At 43.0% G+C, this 19,768-nt stretch overlaps 1 protein-coding gene across 1 annotated transcript; it reads left to right on the top strand.

Moving 5' to 3' along the window:
- Positions 1-510: 510 nt before the first annotated feature.
- On the top strand, positions 511-7,558 carry tent5bb (terminal nucleotidyltransferase 5Bb). The gene is made up of 2 exons (XM_083681005.1): positions 511-908; positions 5,870-7,558. Exons 1-2 carry the CDS (start codon positions 753-755, stop codon positions 6,893-6,895), a joined length of 1,182 nt encoding a protein of 393 aa, XP_083537131.1. The 5' UTR covers positions 511-752; the 3' UTR covers positions 6,896-7,558.
- The last annotated feature ends 12,210 nt before the right edge of the window (positions 7,559-19,768 follow it).

Genomic DNA, 19,768 nt, shown 5'->3' on the forward strand with positions numbered 1-19,768 from the left:
AAGGTTGCTTGCAAATATTTAAATATGATGTATATACAGACAGGTTTAAATAACATTCTGTCCCATTTCCCATTTCCCACAAATTGCCTACCTATTTCATAACAGGGCGCCTAATCCAATTGCAATTCATACTACCCATTGGCAACCAAAGTGAATATTGAATAATGTATTTGTTAATCTGGCCGTTTGAATAAATTGTAATTGTTAAAACCACTACAGAAACTATCGTTATATCTCTACTATCTCCTATTCAGGAGCCTATGTGATTTGTCCTCTCTAATGCATACTGTATTGTACGTCTCTTAAGTATCCCACGAAGGAAGCCTTAACTCTGACGCAAGGGAAGTGGGTGTGTGCATGGTTGGTTGTAGTCTGCTGTATGTTGAAGTATTTACTGTCCAGCCAATAGGGACGTTTATGTTAATCCCATTTTCTTAAAACCCGTCTGCACGCTTCGAAGTAGATTACAGTACAGTCTGAAGATTATCACAGCGAAATAGAACTTTTGGAGATGCGCGTTGATATCATTTACCCATGTATATGAGGTATTCGGCTGAGTAGATTGATTTTAAAGTTATTTCTCAAGTGTCATCTGAGAACAGCCGTGGACTGACTTTATATGTTTTGTGAAGAATAGAGTTGTCATTCTAATTTAAAGAAACAACATAAACCTTTTTGGAATTGCTCCGGTACTGTTCGTAATATATCGACAAAACTTCAGAAGATTTGAACACTTTTTGCGTCACATCGTCATGTCCGCCGGTGATGAGTCGGAGCAGAGTCGGCGGTTTTGTGTGTTGTCTTGGGATCAGGTGCAGCGTCTGGACTCCATCCTTGGAGAGAGCGTCCCTATTCACGGACGTGGAAACTTCCCTACGCTCTCGGTTCAACCCCGACAAATTGTCCAGGTGAGATAACGGATTGTGTGAGGGTAGCCTACTGTATACTGTCACCAAATGGGAGAGGGATTCTTTCAGCCATATCTTGTCATTTTGTGTGCAACAAGTATAATCTCAATTTGTTAATCTTCATTGTATTGATTTTATTGTCTCTACCAGGAGGGATTTATTGTGAATTATAAATGATTTAAAGATCTTGATCTTGAAAGATCAAACTTTCGTTATCATAAAGTGCATTCGTGAATTGCCAATTCATGATTCTGTGTAGAGAGGTTCTGTGTATTGAGGCAGCATTGACCATAATACAAGAATAAAGCCCACTCCACCTATTACTGTTGGGCTGTTCATTTGAATATCTGGCCCTATAAGGTTGAATCACAGCTGACAAAAATTGTATCATTGACATTCAGACAGTACAGACAGGAGACTAGATGAGCTAATGCTTTAACTGCAATTTTCCACTGTCTCACTTTTATGCCTTTGCTACCATAGCCATTTCATGGGTCTTGTGAAAATATAGGACGCAGAAGGAAAAAGATAGTGAGGAATTGAATTACAAGTGGCCAAGGATAGAAAGACTGAGAATGGAAAACATTTTTCCACTTTTACTTTTTTTCTCAAGTAACTCATACTTGGAGCATGTGAAGTATTGTGAAGTATTGTACTATATGACTGTTGTTCATTACAAAGAAAACACCCACCGACAAGTCACCAGGAGGTTCTTAACATCCAGACCTACAGTATAGCATCTGCATTAAAAATTACTGGATATCTTGACTCATGATTTTCCTTCCTCTTGAATTCCCATGGAACACAGAAACCAGGATCTCAATATTTTCCTTTCAACCATGCAACATGCCTTTTTTTGAGGTGATTCAGGACTTTCAATGGGGTGTTTGTTAAAAACCCTCATTCAGATAACATCTGTTTGTGATAGGATTCAATCTCATTGTTTGAGCCTTGGGAGTTGTAAATAAGATCTCTGATTGTTGCTGACACCTCTGCTCTGACGTGTGGTCTGTGCACTTAATTGCACACTCCTCACTCCAATTGAGCTGGATCCAGAGTGCTTAACAGCAGCACATGATCTAGTAGTGCATTGGATGGATGATAGATAAGCACACATTTGATAAACAGGTACTGATGAACATGTTTTCATGGTTTCATGCCACCCAGATGACAAAACCAGATAAATGGCATAGTGTGTGTCACATAATTTATAGTGTGGGATAATGGGGGTGGAGGAATGTGAGATAACATGTTTTAGTTGGCCTGGAAGGGAGAGCTTGAACTCCATCTAGCTTTGCTCAATTTAAATTCAGGCTGTAGAATTGAGACTGTACAGAGTAAAGCTCTTGTCTTCATGCTTTCGGCAGGTCCTTTTCTTTGCACTCTGGTTTCACCACTGTGGGATTACTGAAAGTGGGCTCCACTTTCCTGGGTGGTGGCGATTTTTTGGGAGCAAAATGCAAATACTGGATTAGTCACTCCAGTAACAGTGAACTTGTGGGTCAGAGCTGACAAGGTATCACTGCAGTAAGTGAAGACCAGTCGCCTGATTCTGTTGCACCTCTTGCCAGACTGTAAACCAACTCCTCAGGAGGCCTATTGTTGTAAAGAGTGGGCAACAAGATGACACCACACGTCTCTCCACCAAGTAGCAAGAAAGTAGTTTAGGTTGTCAGTGAAGCCCTGTTAGTCGCCTACATGGTTGTTTTTCAAAGAGGCCATTTGTACTCTTATCTGGTAAGATGCCAGCTGAACTCAACATGTGCACATACTGTATAAGGAAATGCATGTCTGACTATCCCCCTCTGTTTTATCCCTGATATGGCTAGAGTTGAGGAGAGATTTGAGGCTAGGCCCCTTCCCAAGGGTCTGTAGAACCACGGTTTGAAAGCCTTCATCTCATAGAGGTGAGAGAGAACCAGTTTTATGGGTGTTTCTCACTATGGAACACATTTAGACTCAGACATACAGGTGACATGACCACCCATGTGGAGGAAATTCAAGGAGGTCGTTCACATCTGAGGAGAAGCCATCATCTGCTCCTGCTTGCCCACCTACAGTTACAGTATGACTGGGCTGAGTTTAGATTGGATGAGAGTGGCAGGGAGGAGCACTGTTGCCATTTCCTTGGCAGAGCCTGATGTGACTAGCTGCCCAGTGCTCTTACAGTATTAGCGTCCAGGGAACTATGGGTTGGCAAATCACAGGCCCATTTCAAACTGAAATAATAAAACACATTCAGGCGACAGCAAATTAAATGGAAGAGGAAACTATTCCGACTGAAGTAGGAAAACAGAAAGACTGTGTTCATCGCCAAGGCGTTGTCAACACCAGACAGTCTGGTCTGTTTGTGGTACTTTTACAAGTCTCTTGCTTGGTGTTGGAGGAAGTGTTTCCCCTTGCTCAACCCAACCAGGTGCATTTGCGTAATGTGGGAATGGACTGGCCTGCTTCATGACCGGTGGAGGAAACAAGGGTGCACTGAAGCAGTGTTTCCTCCTAACCCATTCCTGGGGGATCCCTAGGCATTGCACATTTTTTCTCTAGCCTTGCACCATCACTCCTGATTTAACTCCTTAATTGATACGTTGAATCAGATGTGTTAGTGCAGGGTAGAATAAAAATGTGCATTGCCTGGGTGGCCTCTTGTGTAAGTTGAGAAACACTTCTCTGGAGCATCCTTCATTATGAAATCATCTTGTTTGTTCCCTATAGGATGTAATAGTTTGGTCATTGATACCCAACCCAGTGTGAGACAGGCCTGTTGTTTATCAAGATTCAAGACTGCCATTAGCTGAAAAGCAGTTCCACAGTCCCGTTCGACAGAGGCACCAGAAAATTGTTAATATTCCTGTGTTTGTTCCACACAGGAATAACAAAAAGTATCTTCTATACTGTATTCTTGATGTTTTATTACTGACCATCTGTTTTGAGAGGTTGGGTTACCAATATAAACACATTGCTTTCCTCACTGGAAAAAATACAGATGAGTAGGGTTCCAATTACAGCTTTTGCTGTAATGTCATCCCCAAAAAGGATCGCTTTGAAAATCAACTTTTTCTCGACCTTTAGTTTACATTTCAACCTTTTCCTCTATAGCCTTTTCATGGCAGTGTCATTTTCCCTTGTAAGCGCTACTGGGCTTTCCCCCAGCTTGTTTCACAGTGGCTAAGTACCATTCATTCTGTCACAAAACAGTAAGATTGTGTGTCTTTGGGTCCGGATAAAGAGGGTAAAGTTGAAGGCCATTGCATACAGCAACAGTACAAACAGGGAGCCTCACACTTTGGTTTAAGAGTGGCAGGAGAGAGGAAGTTACCTAAGTTTATGAGTGGAGGTGCAAACCACCTCTCTGCCAAAGTGGTGAAGGTGAGGCAGCTTAATGTCTTAACTGACCGTCTCAGCAAAAGGTTGTACAATATAGCGGGACGATTTTGAGTTGGTGCAAAGATGAGACACAGATATTCACTTTTTCCTGAAATGTGGGGTAGCAAAGCAAAGATAAGGAGAAGGGTATAAAAGAAGGATTTTGATGAAAGGGAAGGGCAGCATATGTGTTAATGATGTCTATCGTAGGCTTAACCTGTGAGATCTGACCTGGAAAGTTAAATTAGATGTTATGTGATTGTGTGTGGGCAAGGCTAGATACCTGGCTGAATACTTCACAGGTTGATCCACTGCCTAGATAAAGGGAGATTGCAGAGCATTCATTTTTTAGGGAGTGGCATGGTAAGCCTGATGTCTAGGACCAGAACAATCTCCCAAGGACTGGCCCAGTTTCTTGTTTTCCTCTCCTTGGTCACTTTTGAGTGATGCAACAGACAGGAAGAAGCTCACAGTAATAAACATCTCAGCTGCCTTTACCTCAGCAGTTGTCCATATTCCAGCAGTTTGTGTGTGTTGTGAATGACTCATTGACCAGGTAAGCAATTTCTCTGCCAAAGTATGTTTATATGACAGGAAATTCTCAGTATGGGATAATCATGGGTTTAAACATTCATGTCTGAAACCCTTTGCCTTCTATGGCTCTCTGATTGTTATGCTTGTAGATAACCTACACTATAGGTCACCTGGAGTTGCTCCAGTGAAAGTAATGCCAGAGGCTCTTAGGGAAGACAAGCATTTGCTTGTCATTTCCCTGAGTAAACCTCTATGCATTATGGGAACTGTGCCCCGCTTCATACAGCTTAGTTAACTTTATCCCCCTGTGAAGATACGGTGGAACCCAGGGGAGTTGAGTTAGACTATCACAAGCAAGTTACTACATAGTAGGACAGAGGATGATAAAGTTGCTGACAGACAGGCAGGATTTTCTTAATCAGAGATTAATGGATTTCTTCAGTGTTATGCACATCTTATCTATGCTAAAATCAGTTTCTTCTGAGACATATGTGATGCTCACACACTGCATGATATAGTTAATACAGTATTTATAGTTCATATGTATAGTGTAGAGAGGTGAGGGTGACATTTTAATTATCTGAGGTAATGATATAAATATATCATATAATTGAACATTGATAATTCCAGGACTGATGTTTGTGACAAGACATTGTAAATACATGATTTCTCACCATTTTACAGTTGCCTATCTGTTTCTGTAATGGGTGTGTTTGTGTGATTTGTTTTAGAGAAAGATACACAGTAGAGAGAGAGATTGGTTGCTTCCTTTATGTTCTGTCCTCAAACAAATGACTTGGCACAATGGATTTTAGCCTTTTATCTTCATTGTAACATAATTTCCTGAAAACTAGCCATTTCAATCAAAATGTTCGGGAAATTATGTTACAATGAATGTTACCATATTAAAGGGGCAGTGACCATAAAAGCTCCATTGCTGAGACATGCTGTGACCTGTATTTTGGATGAATCGCCTGCAGACTTTTATGCCTGTGCACACAGATCCCTCACACATATTGCTCTCCTCTCTCCTCTCTCCTCTCTCCTCTCTCCTCTCCCAGGTGGTCAGGGCTCGGCTGGAGGAGCGTGGTGTGGTCGTACGGGATGTGAAGCTTAACGGCTCAGCGGCCAGCTATGTGCTTCACCAGGAAACAGGCATGGGCTACAAGGACCTAGACCTAATCTTCGGCCTGGATCTGACCGACGACAAGACCTTCCGTGTGGTGAAGGACGTGGTGCTTGACAGCCTGGTTGAGTTCCTGCCCCCGGGGGTGAGCCGGGAGCGCATCTCGGCACTGACGCTGAAGGAGGCCTACGTACAGAAGCTGGTGAAGGTTTGCAATGACACAGACCGCTGGAGCCTGATCTCCCTGTGCAACAACCACGGCAAGAATGTGGAGCTGAAGTTTGTGGACTCGCTGCGGAGGCAGTTTGAGTTCAGTGTGGACTCCTTCCAGATCACCCTGGACTCCCTGCTGCTGTTTGACCGCTGCTCAGAAACAGCCATGTCTGAGAGCTTCCACCCCACTGTGCTGGGGGAGAGCATGTACGGGGACTTTGAGGTGGCCCTGGGCCACCTCCGCACCAAGACTATTGCCACACGCAGCCCAGAGGAGATCCGGGGCGGAGGGCTCCTCAAGTACTGCCACCTGCTGGTGCGGGGGTTCCGGCCGGACTCTGAAGCCCAGATGAAGCTGCTGCAGCGCTACATGTGCTCGCGGTTCTTCATCGACTTCTCTGACATCGGCGAGCAGCAGCGCAAGCTGGAGGCCTATCTACAGAACCACTTTGGGGGCATGGAGCACAAGCGCTACGAATGCCTGGTGACGCTGAGGAGCGTGGTGGATGAGAGCACCGTTTGCCTGATGGGCCACGAGCGCCGGCAGACGCTGGCACTCATCTCCGCGCTGGCGCTGCGGGTTATGGCGGAGCAGAACGCCATCCCCGCTCTCGCCAACATCACCTGTTACTACCAGCCTGCACCCTATGTTAGAGACCTCAACTTCAGCAATTACTATGTGGCACGCGTGCAGTCGCCCATGGCCTGCAGTAACTCTTATCACCGGACATGGCTGCCCTGCAGCTGAGCAGTGGCATGTTAGGACTATGACATGTTTTTTAAGCTTTTTAGTTTTGGTCTCATGTTAATGTGATGAGCTAAGCGGTTCGGTAGAGGGCTCAGTCCACCTGTAGCAACGTGGCTTTTTGTGGGAGACCCACTAAGGACCAAAAAAATTTAATCTCTATCTTTTTGCCAAATCTTAAATTGCTACCCATCCCACTAAGTTATGTTAATGAATACTGCTGTAAATCTGATTCAAGCCGTTCTAATGTTTATTTTTTTGTTGCTCAAAAAGTTTCACGTACTTTGTTGTATATACATCTGTTGGTCCATAGATATATGGCGAAAGGTTGAAATGTGAGTTTGAAAAGAAAACTTGTAAGCTTCCCTGTCTTGTGGAAAGTTGTATGAAATCACAGGAAAATGTAAATAAGTTAAAAGAAACCAGAAAAGCTGTATTTTGTTCTGACTGTGGTTTCAACTGACCTTTTTTTGTGGGACATAAGGACCAAAGAATTAATTTCTTGTTTTGCGTGAAAGAAATACTTTTGTGAATCTAAGTGCCTAAAACCAACCAACATCTTAAAGAAGTTGCTCTGTAAATTAAGGACTGTTTTTGAATTGTTTCCACCCAGGTTACTGTACATTTCTATATTGAGGGTGAGGGTATTTCCTTTTCAAATCATTAAAAAAAAATCTAAAATGTTAAAATGGTACAATCTCTTTATTCTACACATTCAAACAGGTCTCAGGCACATCTGTATAAAACATTTGATTAGTATCAGATTAAACATGTCATATTGTACTGATAAGACACCCAGCCCTGCTAGCAGTGTGGTCCGTGTTAGTACGCATTAAATTTGTCAGAGCCAGGGGATGTGACTTGTAAAGGCATCCCCTCTCTCTCCCTTGCACCGTGGGCATTCCATCTGCCAGATAGCAAGGCCTCACACAAACACTTGCTTGTTCGCACTCTCTGCGTTTCCATGGGAAACGGAATGCCCTTTGCCCCAGCCTATACATTAGCCATTTGGTTCTGGCTGCATGTGTGCGCCCAATGAGGGGTTTCCTCGCCCCCCTGCCTCAATGAAAAAGGGGAGATTGCTCTTGCTTTTCTTGGATGAATTGTTTTCTGTGTGTTTTGGCTGAGGAGGCAGCTGAGGATCAGGTGATAAAATAGAGAAGGAGTAATTTCAGAACAGGTAGTATTGCATTTCTTTGGGGAGTGCTTTTGCCTGTAGAATGTTCATGTCTGTTGAACATGTACCCACGTTCAAGCTAGAATTCACAATCAACTGCACCACAGGCTTACATACACGCAGTGGAGTGTAGGAAGGGCACACCCATATACAAACTGATATAAACAGTACAGAACATAGTTGGCCTTTTAACAGATGATGATGATGAATATTAGTATTATTATTATTATTATTAGTAGTAGTAGTAGTAATAATAATATTATTATTATTTCTTTATAAAAGTTTGTTTAAAAGCAAAGTCTGTCATTGTGATTTAAGAGGCGAGAAAATGTAACAAGGGAGATCTCTCTCTGGAATAGCTGTCAGCCAAACTGTTACAGAAAGGCACTAGGAAAGATGGAACACCCTTGGAGCTTTCCACTGGAATAAACACACATGAAATGTAGCTTTGAGACAGGGGTTGTCTTACTGCTTTAGTGAACTGATGATTTCTGGTCTTGGTGGGCTGGACCTCATGACTCATCCACAGAGCTGTGTTATATGTAGTGTAAATCTGGAATAGCAATTAGTGCACCAGGGCAAAGCCTGCTTCCCATGGTGTTCATTTTAGATCCCTAATGGGCTGCTATGGAAGACATATTCTGTCATTCATATAGTAGACTCATGCAGTGTGTCATGAGTGACTGCTAGTGTTTCAGCTATTTAGCCAGTGAAGTAATTGGACAATTGAATATCACACAATATTGGCATCAATCAACTACTTTTGCCTATCCATGCATGCATATCAAATCAGATTATGTTCATTCTACAGTATGTCCGAAAAGGCTCATACAACAGTCTAAATACCATAATATCGGTGACAAATACACATACCAAAACATACCAAATGTAGAGGTGAAAAGTGGACACTCAAAGGCAGAGACACATGGGTAAAGGAGAGCTACCGCTAAGTAGGTTCTCATTGGCTGCACAGCATCTCAAGGTTGAGTCCCAAGTAATGTAGAGCTATCCTACTGTGGCGGCAGCTCTCCCTACTCATCCCTCCACGTCTTCCCGGTACTACTTGGGTGGGCAGCGCTCTAGAACTATGCCAGGAGGGTTGCTCTCCCACCACAGACGTTGGAGCTCAATTTGACCCATTATCATATTTTCCCTTCTGAGTCATCTGCTCTGGACGGCAACCCCACAACCATCCTTGTGTCTGTCTGGGTGTTTGGGTCTGTCTGTCTGTCTGTCTGTCTTGTCAAGGTCAGGGAAGCTGTACACTTGTATTCTAGCTGATTGTGCCTTAGGAATGTTGTGTTTAGCGGCTTCTCTGTGCATGAGTAGTGGTGAGGGATCCCACCTGTGGAATGATGGGAAGAGGTCAGGAAGAAAGGATGGCCAGAGGGTAAGCTTTGTATCCAAGGTAACAAACCTCCCATCACGAACCCCTACAGTAACTCCTACTCTGCAGCACTGGGGATCGCAAACCAGAAAAACAACATATTCTTCAATAAAATGTAACAAGAGCATGTCACAGAAGATAATACATGTTCAACTGAGGGTGTGTATTATTGGTGTTTGTGTGTTATGTGTGTGTGTGTGTGTGTGTGTGTGTGTGTGTGTGTGTGTGTGTGTGTGTTGCTCTGTCTTATTGACTCCTTGAAAAGAGAAAGAAAGGGGAAATATGGGGTTGAGAGGTAACAGAGGGTGAAGACATTTTTACAATTAGAGGAGGGATACTGGGAAATAAGAAGGGAAGTCCTATCATCAAAAGGTCCTTTATAGATAAAAGAAAGCTGCAAGAGCTGTGCTTAGAATTAGAGTTTAGAAGCCATCATCAAAAACATACAGTGCCATAAAAGAGACCAAATATACCCAAAATCCCTGATCAAAAAATGATATAAACAAAGAAATACCCTAATCCAAGACTGAATGAATAACTGGGCAACAGCGCATTGATACTAATTTCAGTCTTTACAGCTGAAGAATGAAGGAAGTGGCGCTGAAGTTCTCCCGTAAACTTGTTTATTGCTGTGCGTAATGGCATTACTCCATCATCATGCCGCTTGCAAGCAATTTCAGGAGTTTTGAATTTCTATTTGTGGACCCAAGGGTATTCAAAGTGGTTGCTTGTTGGTGATGTTGGTTTGTTGTTCTGCAATGCTAGGTGTTGCCCCCAAAATGTGGATGAAATTCTTGGGTGTATGCCTTAAATAATTGTGGAGCATTTTACTTGAACCCTCATATCATGACTCTTGCCACTGGATGCAATATTACAGTGTCATATACGTAATTTGTCATAAACTAACATTAGTTGTTATCACTCTATGAATTACATTGTTATTATTGTCTTGACAATGACAACAATATGTAGGCCTTATGAAGGGTTCCTTTTTCTTGATACTTTTGCTACCTAAAGTGTGTAGACTGTAGAATGGAGACAGTCAGGTCTGTTGGGCCCAACACTGTGGGTCATTTGCAACGTTGCTAGCATGTTAGTGGCTAAGTTGCGGTAACTTGGGGATGGGGGGGTGCTCAAAATAGAAGTTTTGGTATTGGCCAGAGTATAAACCACTGTCCGGGTAACAATTTATCCCACTTACAGTAGTTGAGTGCGCACCAATGAATGGAGCCCTATGGGGCAACATATAACTAACAACTGTCTGGGCTAATCTACATCCAAGGTCAGGGCCAAACTAGGAGAAAATATTAAAGAAGTGGAACATCCCTTTAAAGGGATAAGTTAGCTAATATAAACAGTAATGTACTTAGGAAGGCATAATCAACTCTTACAAAAAAGGGTTCCAAAAGGGTTCTTCAGCTGTCACTGTGGGAGATTACCCAAAAAGGTTCCTCAAAAGGTTCTCCCACAGCGACAGCTGAAGAACCCCTTTGGGTTCTTATAGAACCTTTTTTTTTTTCTAAGAGTGTAGACTGCACAGTCCCTCTGTGTTTTCCTGACAAATATGGGAGGGAACACTAAGTAAACTTCACTAAAAGCTTATCCTGTTGAGATGTTGCCAGACTGAAAATAATGAACAAAGTTTTGAAGAAAGACAACCAGACAGGGTGTAGTCAGTAAACAAAGAAGAAGCACTAAGTGTATGAGACCATTTTGGAAAAAGTCTTAGTAAATGGAAATGTCATGTCTTGAAATGGCACAAAAGCTCACTTTGTCTGCAAAAGCCAGAGGTGGAGGTTAAGCACACATGCACATACTGTACACTCACAGCCCTGTTGCAGTCGATGTCATCGCAGCATCAAAAGGCAAAAACCAATGTTATTACAAAAACCATCGCCGAACATCTGCTTGGGCCAAACACCAGCTTGCTTTCATTTAGTTTAGAGAGAGGGGGCAGGCGAAGGGTCTCCTCCCCTATCCGCCCTGCTTCCTGTCAGGCACAGTAAACACTGGTCTTCTGAAAGGTCGCACTGTTTGTCACCCCTGGGCCCCAGTAAGGAGCTCCCACCTCATAAATATTAATGAACACTGTAGCAAATGGGGCCACTGACTATTAAGAGGGGGGGGGATTCTCTCCCTTTCAACACTGCAAGAGACTCCACCAACCACCCCTGGGAAAGCAGACCACTGATCTCTGAGAACTCTTTTGCCCGAGACTGCTGGCATATGGACTTCTTCACACCAGAGCTGCTGCTTTTGGCACATGGATCTGCTTAGACCTGGCTGGCACAGTGATCTCTTATGACTCGATCGCTGACTCCCATTTAACTGTATGACTCAAGTGAAATCATAAATGGAGCAGACATTTTGATCACCTGCCAAATCAGGTAAATTTACCTCTGACTGATCGGAACCTGTAGATTCTCTCAGATCACGATTGATTGCAGATTCCATTCTTGCCCTTGGTTGCACCCCCTGCTTGGCCAATACTGTAAACTGGACCTTGTTTATCAGTAGGTCTTCTGTTTATGGCAGCTTAGGATTATGTAACATTGTTATGTAATATCATGGGAAATGGCCTCTCCCCAGCCCTTAGGCACCTACTTCAGGAGGCCTATACTGTACACATCCTTAACACTTTGTTTCAATATGTTTGACCTGATTTGAGGCACAACCACTAGACTATCACACATCTGTGAGACATGGTGAGGGCTGGGCATGGAAGCTCAGGTCCAAGACAACCCAGGGTCAGTTAGTTGAGAAAATAAATATGGAGCATATTGGAAGAACTGTTAAGCATAACTTTTCTCATTTGGATTTTAAACATTTTCACAACCATTTGTGTATGGTTGAGTATAACATATTTTACATAGGTTACATAATATAACATATTTTCTGTTCTAGAAATAATGTTTAGTGTTGGAATGATTGTGTACTGTTGGAGTTTTATGAAGTCCTGATCTGCACATCCTATGCTTCCTCAGTTCATGACATGATGCCTAAGCAGAAATGCATGTCATACAAATAATGAATAACTATCATATCCTTTTTCCAGCTATGTCCATTAAAACACATGCAAGCCTCATCTACAGTAAATAGACTGGTAGATTAATCTAATAATGATTTGCACATATCTCACCTTGGGGAAAACCAAATACTGTATGTTTCCAATGTAAACACAAGCTCTAAAAGCTTATACTTTTTGCATAAATGCCCCCTGCCTTCCATCAATGTGGCTCTTTTTCTGATAGCATACTGTTGGATCTCCCAGAGCTGTATGATGGCTGCTATAGAGAGGCGATGCTCCATGGGAAGTGTTGATATTTCCTTATGAAATATGGCTCAGCAGGCGTTCTGGGGAGGCTGAGGAGGCTCAAGGCCATATGGCAGAGATTCAAACCTGGCTGGGATTCAGGGTGAAATGACAGTCAATCTGCTCTGAGATGGATAGGAGTGTGTGTGTGTGTGTGTGTGTGTGTCTGTGTGTGTGTGTGTGTGTGGGGGGGTGGAGGGGGGGGGGGCAGGACTGCTGCTGTTTCAATGCCTCTCCTAACCCTAGACTGCAGGAGAAAGGTGCATCACTTCCACTTCTTAAATTCATTTTTGGAATAAGCTCACTGAATCTCACACCACTGCACACACACTAGTCTACTTTTTTTTTTTGTGTGCAGGTGATTCACGTGAGCATTAATGTTCAAGCATGCTTTTGTAATAATTGTATAAATTCATGGGGACTTCTTTCCAGGCCATGAAGGGTGCAGTAGCTATCAGGGGTAAGTTGCACTAAAAGAGCTGTTTCCTTTATTGCATCGTACAACGGGAGATAAGTGAGGAGTTATTGCACAAAGGAGCTGCAGACAGGCTGCACAGCCATATCAGAGCAGACATTCCTGAGGAAGGGTGAGGATGGTGGGGGGTGAGGAGGGTGGGGGGTGAGGAGGATGAGGTGGAGGAGTCTGGTGTAACACACACCTTTCTCCTCAGCAGCTCACACAGTGACTCATACAGATTAACTGAGCAGTAATCAGCCCTGCAACTCTCCTGTCTCTCAGGACGAATATATTTGCACCACAGCTAACATACACAGACTCTCTCTATATCAGTCTCTCTCTATCTAAAGCTCCTTAGTTTCATTAATTCCACTGGAACAGAAGAGTTGGAATAACAATTTCCTCCCTGAAACTTTCTTTTTCCCTCTTAACATATCACTACACAGGTGCCTTCAAAATGATGAATGCTTCCAATTAACCAAGGAAAAATAACCCGAGTGGGAGCTTTCATCCCCAGTTCTCCCTGGCCTCTCTCCTCGTCCTTCTCCTCCTCCATAGACGTTCATCTTCTTCTTCGTCTTTCTCAAATTGATCAAATATTTGCTCTTCTCGGGCCCCGCGCTGTTTATTTTCTGGAGTGTGTTTTCAGCGGTGGTCGGCCCATGCGGCGGCTCAACAGTGCTGTCCCAGACGGGCCTGTGTTTGGTTTAGCGGCGGGGGACTGTGGCTGGGCCGGCCCGGGGCTCTGAGTGCACTGGCCCGTTGGCTGCTCTCCCTCACTGGGCAAACTCGGGCTCTGAGGCACAGACACTGTGCCCATTCAGCCTACCAGCACACACAGGATAGAGTCAGGATTGTTTGCTGGCCAGTGGCAATGCCAGGAATGCTGGGCTCCAGTTCCTCTCTGGGAAAAAAAGGTATTCCGACCCCCTTATGCATCTCTCTCTCTCGCTCTCTCGCTCCCTCTCTTCCCCTCTCTTGCTCTCTCTCTCTCTCTCTCTCTCTCTCTCTATCTTTCGCTCCCTCTCTCCCTCTCTCTCTCTGGCTTTGAAAAGCTGTAGAGAAATCGGCCTAAGAGGGATCAGTAGGTGCATTAGTAGACCTGTTTCCTCTTCCCTGCTTACTGCAATAGTCAGGCCAGTCAGAGAGGCCCTCCTGGCCAGTGAAATCCTAAAGAGGGGCCAGCCTTCCACATCGGCATTTCCTGACCTAGTCCCACATCCCTAGAGGCTCATTCAGAATTACGGGGATGAAATAACTTAAATGTATATATAGGGATAGAGATATCCATGTAATATGAACAAGCTTCAGCTTGTGCTTTATCTTGTCAGTGATAAGAATGAATAATAGGCTATTAGAATTAGTATTTGATTAAATGAACATGAGAATGAATCAGCTTTCATCACTTAAACAGTTTTGACCTATGCAAAATCATGATCTGCCAGACTCGCAGAGCCACAATGGCTGCAGTTCTGATTTATACAATGTGGGCTGGAGCTGTTTGTGACTGCGTGTCCACTTGCTATCTCCATGTCACCACAGCATTTAAGAGCAACGTGAGCACACCTCAGGGGAGAGCAGTTAGGAAGCTATGGAATACAGTCAAACAGACATCGTGAGATGTTCAAACCTGGAGATGTTGCAAGGCTGGAGTTTATGAACACTTAATTTGAACTCTATAGATGAGATTTTTCAAAAATGACATTGTGCAGGGAGCCAAGCAGTCTGCTTGGTGGAACACATCTCTATCATAATCCCAAGGGATTGCATGCACACTGATATCTTGTTCCTGCTAGGTTGAGTGGGTGGAGAGGAGAGGGAGGGGTAGAGTACAAAAGATATCCTTTAGAACTAATCTGTTCTTAATTGACTAACCTGTATAAATAAAGGGGAAATAAAGTGTGACCGATATTTCTAGTTCTCTATGAACTTGAGTCAACCCCTCTTTTTAAAGGTAACAGTTTCAGAACCTTAAGAAATACATTATCCTGTTACCACCTCCTTGTCAAATAGCAAATTCTCCCAAAGTGTATGGAAATGCCCCTCAAGACCCCTCGAGTCATCCTTCTCTCCTGATCTCAAAGTAAACCATCAAACCCTTGAGGCACTGAGGATTCCATGGTCAAATGTTTTCCATGCCTTAGTGAATCTAAACCACAAGCAGTTACCAGTAACATATTGATTTGGACTTAACCATCAGGTCATGCCATGGATCTTAAACATATACTGTATTTACACAGTATATGGGCACGCTTGTATTTCTTTGGTTAACAACAAACTGTGAGAGACAGGTTCAAAAGCATGCCCAAGAGTTTTGATGTGACATTGGCTAGATGCTGCGAGTTAACCTGGATCAGGTTTCGTCTGAACGTTTCAACAGGGGGACTTGACAGTGTAGGCCTATAAGGTTTCACATGGATCATAAGGCAGGCAACAAAATGAATTCTCAATTGATTACTTAATTAAGCTATTTCCGGTGTGCTATATAAAAAAGTGACATGATGATAATGTATCTCAAAGCAAATAGAGACATGGAACTCACTCTAAAAATAGATTGAAGTGAAACCTAGTCTACTGAGTAGTTATATGTTTCATATTGTGTGTAAACTCAGCTTTCAACTTCCCAAAACTCAGGACAGGGGTTGGAACAGCAGAAGGTTCTTTAGAATCCAACTCAGATTTTTGGTTTGTATGGCAACATTGTTTTGGTCTCAGATATACAGTATATACAGTACTGTGTACGCGGCTTCAAAAGTTACACAAATACTTTTTGACATGTGGTGCAAGCAAGTTTGTTTGATTTTCCCAATGATTTTGCTTAGTTGAGGTTTCTCCAACTGTGAGAGACAGGTTCAAAAGCATGCCCAAGAGTTTTGATGTGACATTGGCTAGATGCTGCGAGTTAACCTGGATCAGGTTTCGTCTGAACGTTTCAACAGGGGGACTTGACAGTGTAGGCCTATAAGGTTTCACATGGATCATAAGGCAGGCAACAAAATGAATTCTCAATTGATTACTTAATTAAGCTATTTCCGGTGTGCTATATAAAAAAGTGACATGATGATAATGTATCTCAAAGCAAATAGAGACATGGAACTCACTCTAAAAATAGATTGAAGTGAAACCTAGTCTACTGAGTAGTTATATGTTTCATATTGTGTGTAAACTCAGCTTTCAACTTCCCAAAACTCAGGACAGGGGTTGGAACAGCAGAAGGTTCTTTAGAATCCAACTCAGATTTTTGGTTTGTATGGCAACATTGTTTTGGTCTCAGATATACAGTATATACAGTACTGTGTACGCGGCTTCAAAAGTTACACAAATACTTTTTGACATGTGGTGCAAGCAAGTTTGTTTGATTTTCCCAATGATTTTGCTTAGTTGAGGTTTCTCCAAATGCAAATCTGGAAATGACAAAAGTCAGTAGAAGAAAATAGGGAGCTCTTACATTCCTGATTTAAACACTGAATTATATGAAAGACCGCAGCATGAAGTTGTGACTTTGTACCATAATATCAAAGTGCAAGCTGTCATTATAGGAGAGATCAGAACCAATACTTAACTACACTGGATGAGATACTCATGTGCCAGGAAAGGGAAAAAGAGGAAGATTGTGCCTTATGTTTGACCAAGAGAATATTGTCATATCAGCACCAGAGGTATCCCTGTGAGAAAAAGCAAGGCTTCTTGCTTTACTTTTCTGTTCAGAATTGAAGTTATTTTCTGTAATATGAATACATATCATAACAAATTAGGTTTAGGTTTAAATTATTTATGCAGGTTCTGATTTACACTGTGAAGATACGCAATGCATGTGAAGCGATTGCAGATATGTTGTATTCCAAACACTTATTTTTAAGTACAGTATATATTTGAAGTGATACAATCTGTTTTGACATCAAAATGTTACCCCATCACTTTTCAATTGTCTTCAAAAACCTTAAAAATACTGCAGGTTCTTGCTATATTCCTGAAAACCTCTTAATCTTTTCCCATGTGTGCTCACAATTAATGGTGGTGGGTAATGGGTACATTTATGGGATTTTAAAAATGTATTTCATCTCTCCAATTATGGTTACTTCCAACTGAGCCGCTGATGCAGACAAAAGGCTCCAGCCTCCTAGTAAACCAGGGAGACAGGGGCACCATTGTGCTTATATAGGGTGGAAAAGAACCACTGGGCGCATGCACACACACACACACACACACACACACACACACACACACACACACACACACACACACACACACACACACACACACACACACACACACACACACACACATACACACACACACACACACACACACACACGCAACAGGATGGGAAGGTCTGGGAGACCTTCTCAGAGACTGGAAGATCATGTTCTTTGAATCCTATTTAAAGGAGTGTAGTCATTTTCTATTGGATTGGATTCTATTTCTATTTAGCTATATAACGTAACAAAGCTAAAATGCACCACACACCACAACCGGCATATTGATGGGAAAATAGTAATTCCATGTGTGGCTTACGGTAAATTACACCCTTGCTCTAACTATGGCTGACCTTTCAAACCAAAACAATCAACTCTCAATAAGTCAAAGACTGTCAGCAACAGAGGAAAAACATCCATTACTCAGGCCTTTGGTCCACAACCCCATTTCATCAACAAACTGTTCCCCCTCTGCCCTGCACAGTCCATCAATCTTCCTTTGAGTTCAAAGCACGTCTGAGGGGCCAATGGCCCTCTTCACATCTCATTTGAAGTCATTTCCCTCACAGTGATATCTCAGCAACAACAATTCATTCTCTTCCACTCCCAGACTTTAATTAGGCCTGCGTCACCTTCACTGAGGGTGTGAGACCCCTGTCTGACACTGTGTAAATCAGACCAAACTGCATATACAGTGAATACATATATCTCCCAAATGTCTCTTTAGCCTTATCTCCACTGGCCATGTTTCAGCTGTGCTATGGCCAGGCTGGCTAACAGCTAGCGTCTCCATTGTTAGCTAAACCTGTCCAGACTTTGCTGGACCGTTGTTTCACCAACCGAGCCAAACCTGGTCAAGGCAATCTGCCGGTGACCGCCGGTGACCGCATTCTGTTGAACCCATACAGAACGTTTAATGTCTCACGTGGAAAAATGTTGTAATTCGTAATATTCAGTATGCACTGATTTCAAAATAATGTCTTCAGCGCAAAACAAACTGCTATATGCTTTAAGGTATAGTGTCAAATGGCCATGTTAATCAGTAGCGATCAAGGAATGAGATCACATGATAAAGAATGTTCAATGAAGAGCGCTGTTTTGGTTCAAACAAAGCACTTTCTAAAATATGGTGTCAAGGTCGAGCATTCCCCTTTACGTATCTATTTTACGATGTTTGTTTACACAATTTTGCCGCTATATATGTAGCATATGTACGTTTTCAGATTTTCAGTGTGGCCAAAGAGGGCAGCAACATGCACAACTACATGATTCACCTTTAAATAATAATTTAATGATCAGTTGTTTCACTTGTTTTGCTGTCTACTTGCAACAGTGCTGAAATCGAACGTGAATGCGTACAGTACATGACTTTTCTGAGATCATAAGATTTCATTTGTGGAAGACACATGGTTATGTGTTTAGTTTGTGAGGGTAAGAATGTCCACTGTTCTAGTTCTGCTATGACTCTCTGATACAAACTGAGCCGCATTCTTTTAAAAGTCACTGCAGTCTGCACAGTAGGGCAGAGTAGGCTTCTGGCAGCATGTAGAGGGTTAAGTAAGGGTGGCGGCTGGCACTTCTGATTTTCATGGGTTTGGATGAGAACTGACTGGCTTTTTATAGCACAGTGGCCGGGCGGGGTCACAGGGTCCGTGTGGCTGACAGAATTCTGCTGTGTGGGAGTGTGCCTCCCATTTAGTCCAGATAAACACAGGAAAGCAAAGAGAGAGGGATGAGGGGAGTGAGGAGTGACAGAGGGAGAGAAAGAGAGAGGGTGAGCGAGAGAGAGAGAGAGAGAGAGAGAGAGAGAGAGAGAGAGAAAGAGAGAGAGAGAGAGAGAGAGAGAGAGAGAGAGAGAGAGAGAGAGAGAGAGAGATGGAGGGAGAGAGAGAGAGAGAGAGAGACCCACTATTTTCTCTCGCCCTGCATCAAGAAGGACACTTTCGGGAGGGTGTCATGAGATAACTGTAAGGCACTGTAGACGGACCACCCATGGGTAACTGATTGCTAATGTTTCTGGACAGAAATATGGATAGAGAGGTGCCAGATGGTGTTAGACCACTCCTCTTTCACAGAGAATGCCCCCGTCTCAGCCCCGAGCCTCGGCCAAATGAGCCTAGACAAGTCAAACAACTAGTGATGTCTTTTAAACTTTCCTCAGTCAAGAGGGGGACAAGGCTGTTTGCAAACACCATGAATGCGATTTAGAGATCAGTGGAAACAGCAGCGTTATAACAGGGGCGAGAACACATGCATGCCACCAGGACAGAGAGCGTGCGGTTGAGTCAAATGCAAGCCAACACACGATTTTCTCCGTTTCATACCAGGGATTCCTTGCCGTTTGGC

The sequence above is a fragment of the Argentina silus genome (assembly GCF_951799395.1).
Source record: "Argentina silus genome assembly, chromosome: 11".
NCBI classification, from domain to species: domain Eukaryota; kingdom Metazoa; phylum Chordata; class Actinopteri; order Argentiniformes; family Argentinidae; genus Argentina; species Argentina silus.

Coding starts and splice junctions, on each gene's coding strand:
- tent5bb (XM_083681005.1), top strand. CDS start 753: ATGTCCGCCGGTGATGAGTCGGAGCAGAGTCGGCGGTTTTGTGTGTTG. Junction 909..5,869: donor AACCCCGACAAATTGTCCAG/GTGAGATAACGG, acceptor CTCCTCTCCCAG/GTGGTCAGGGCTCGGCTGGA.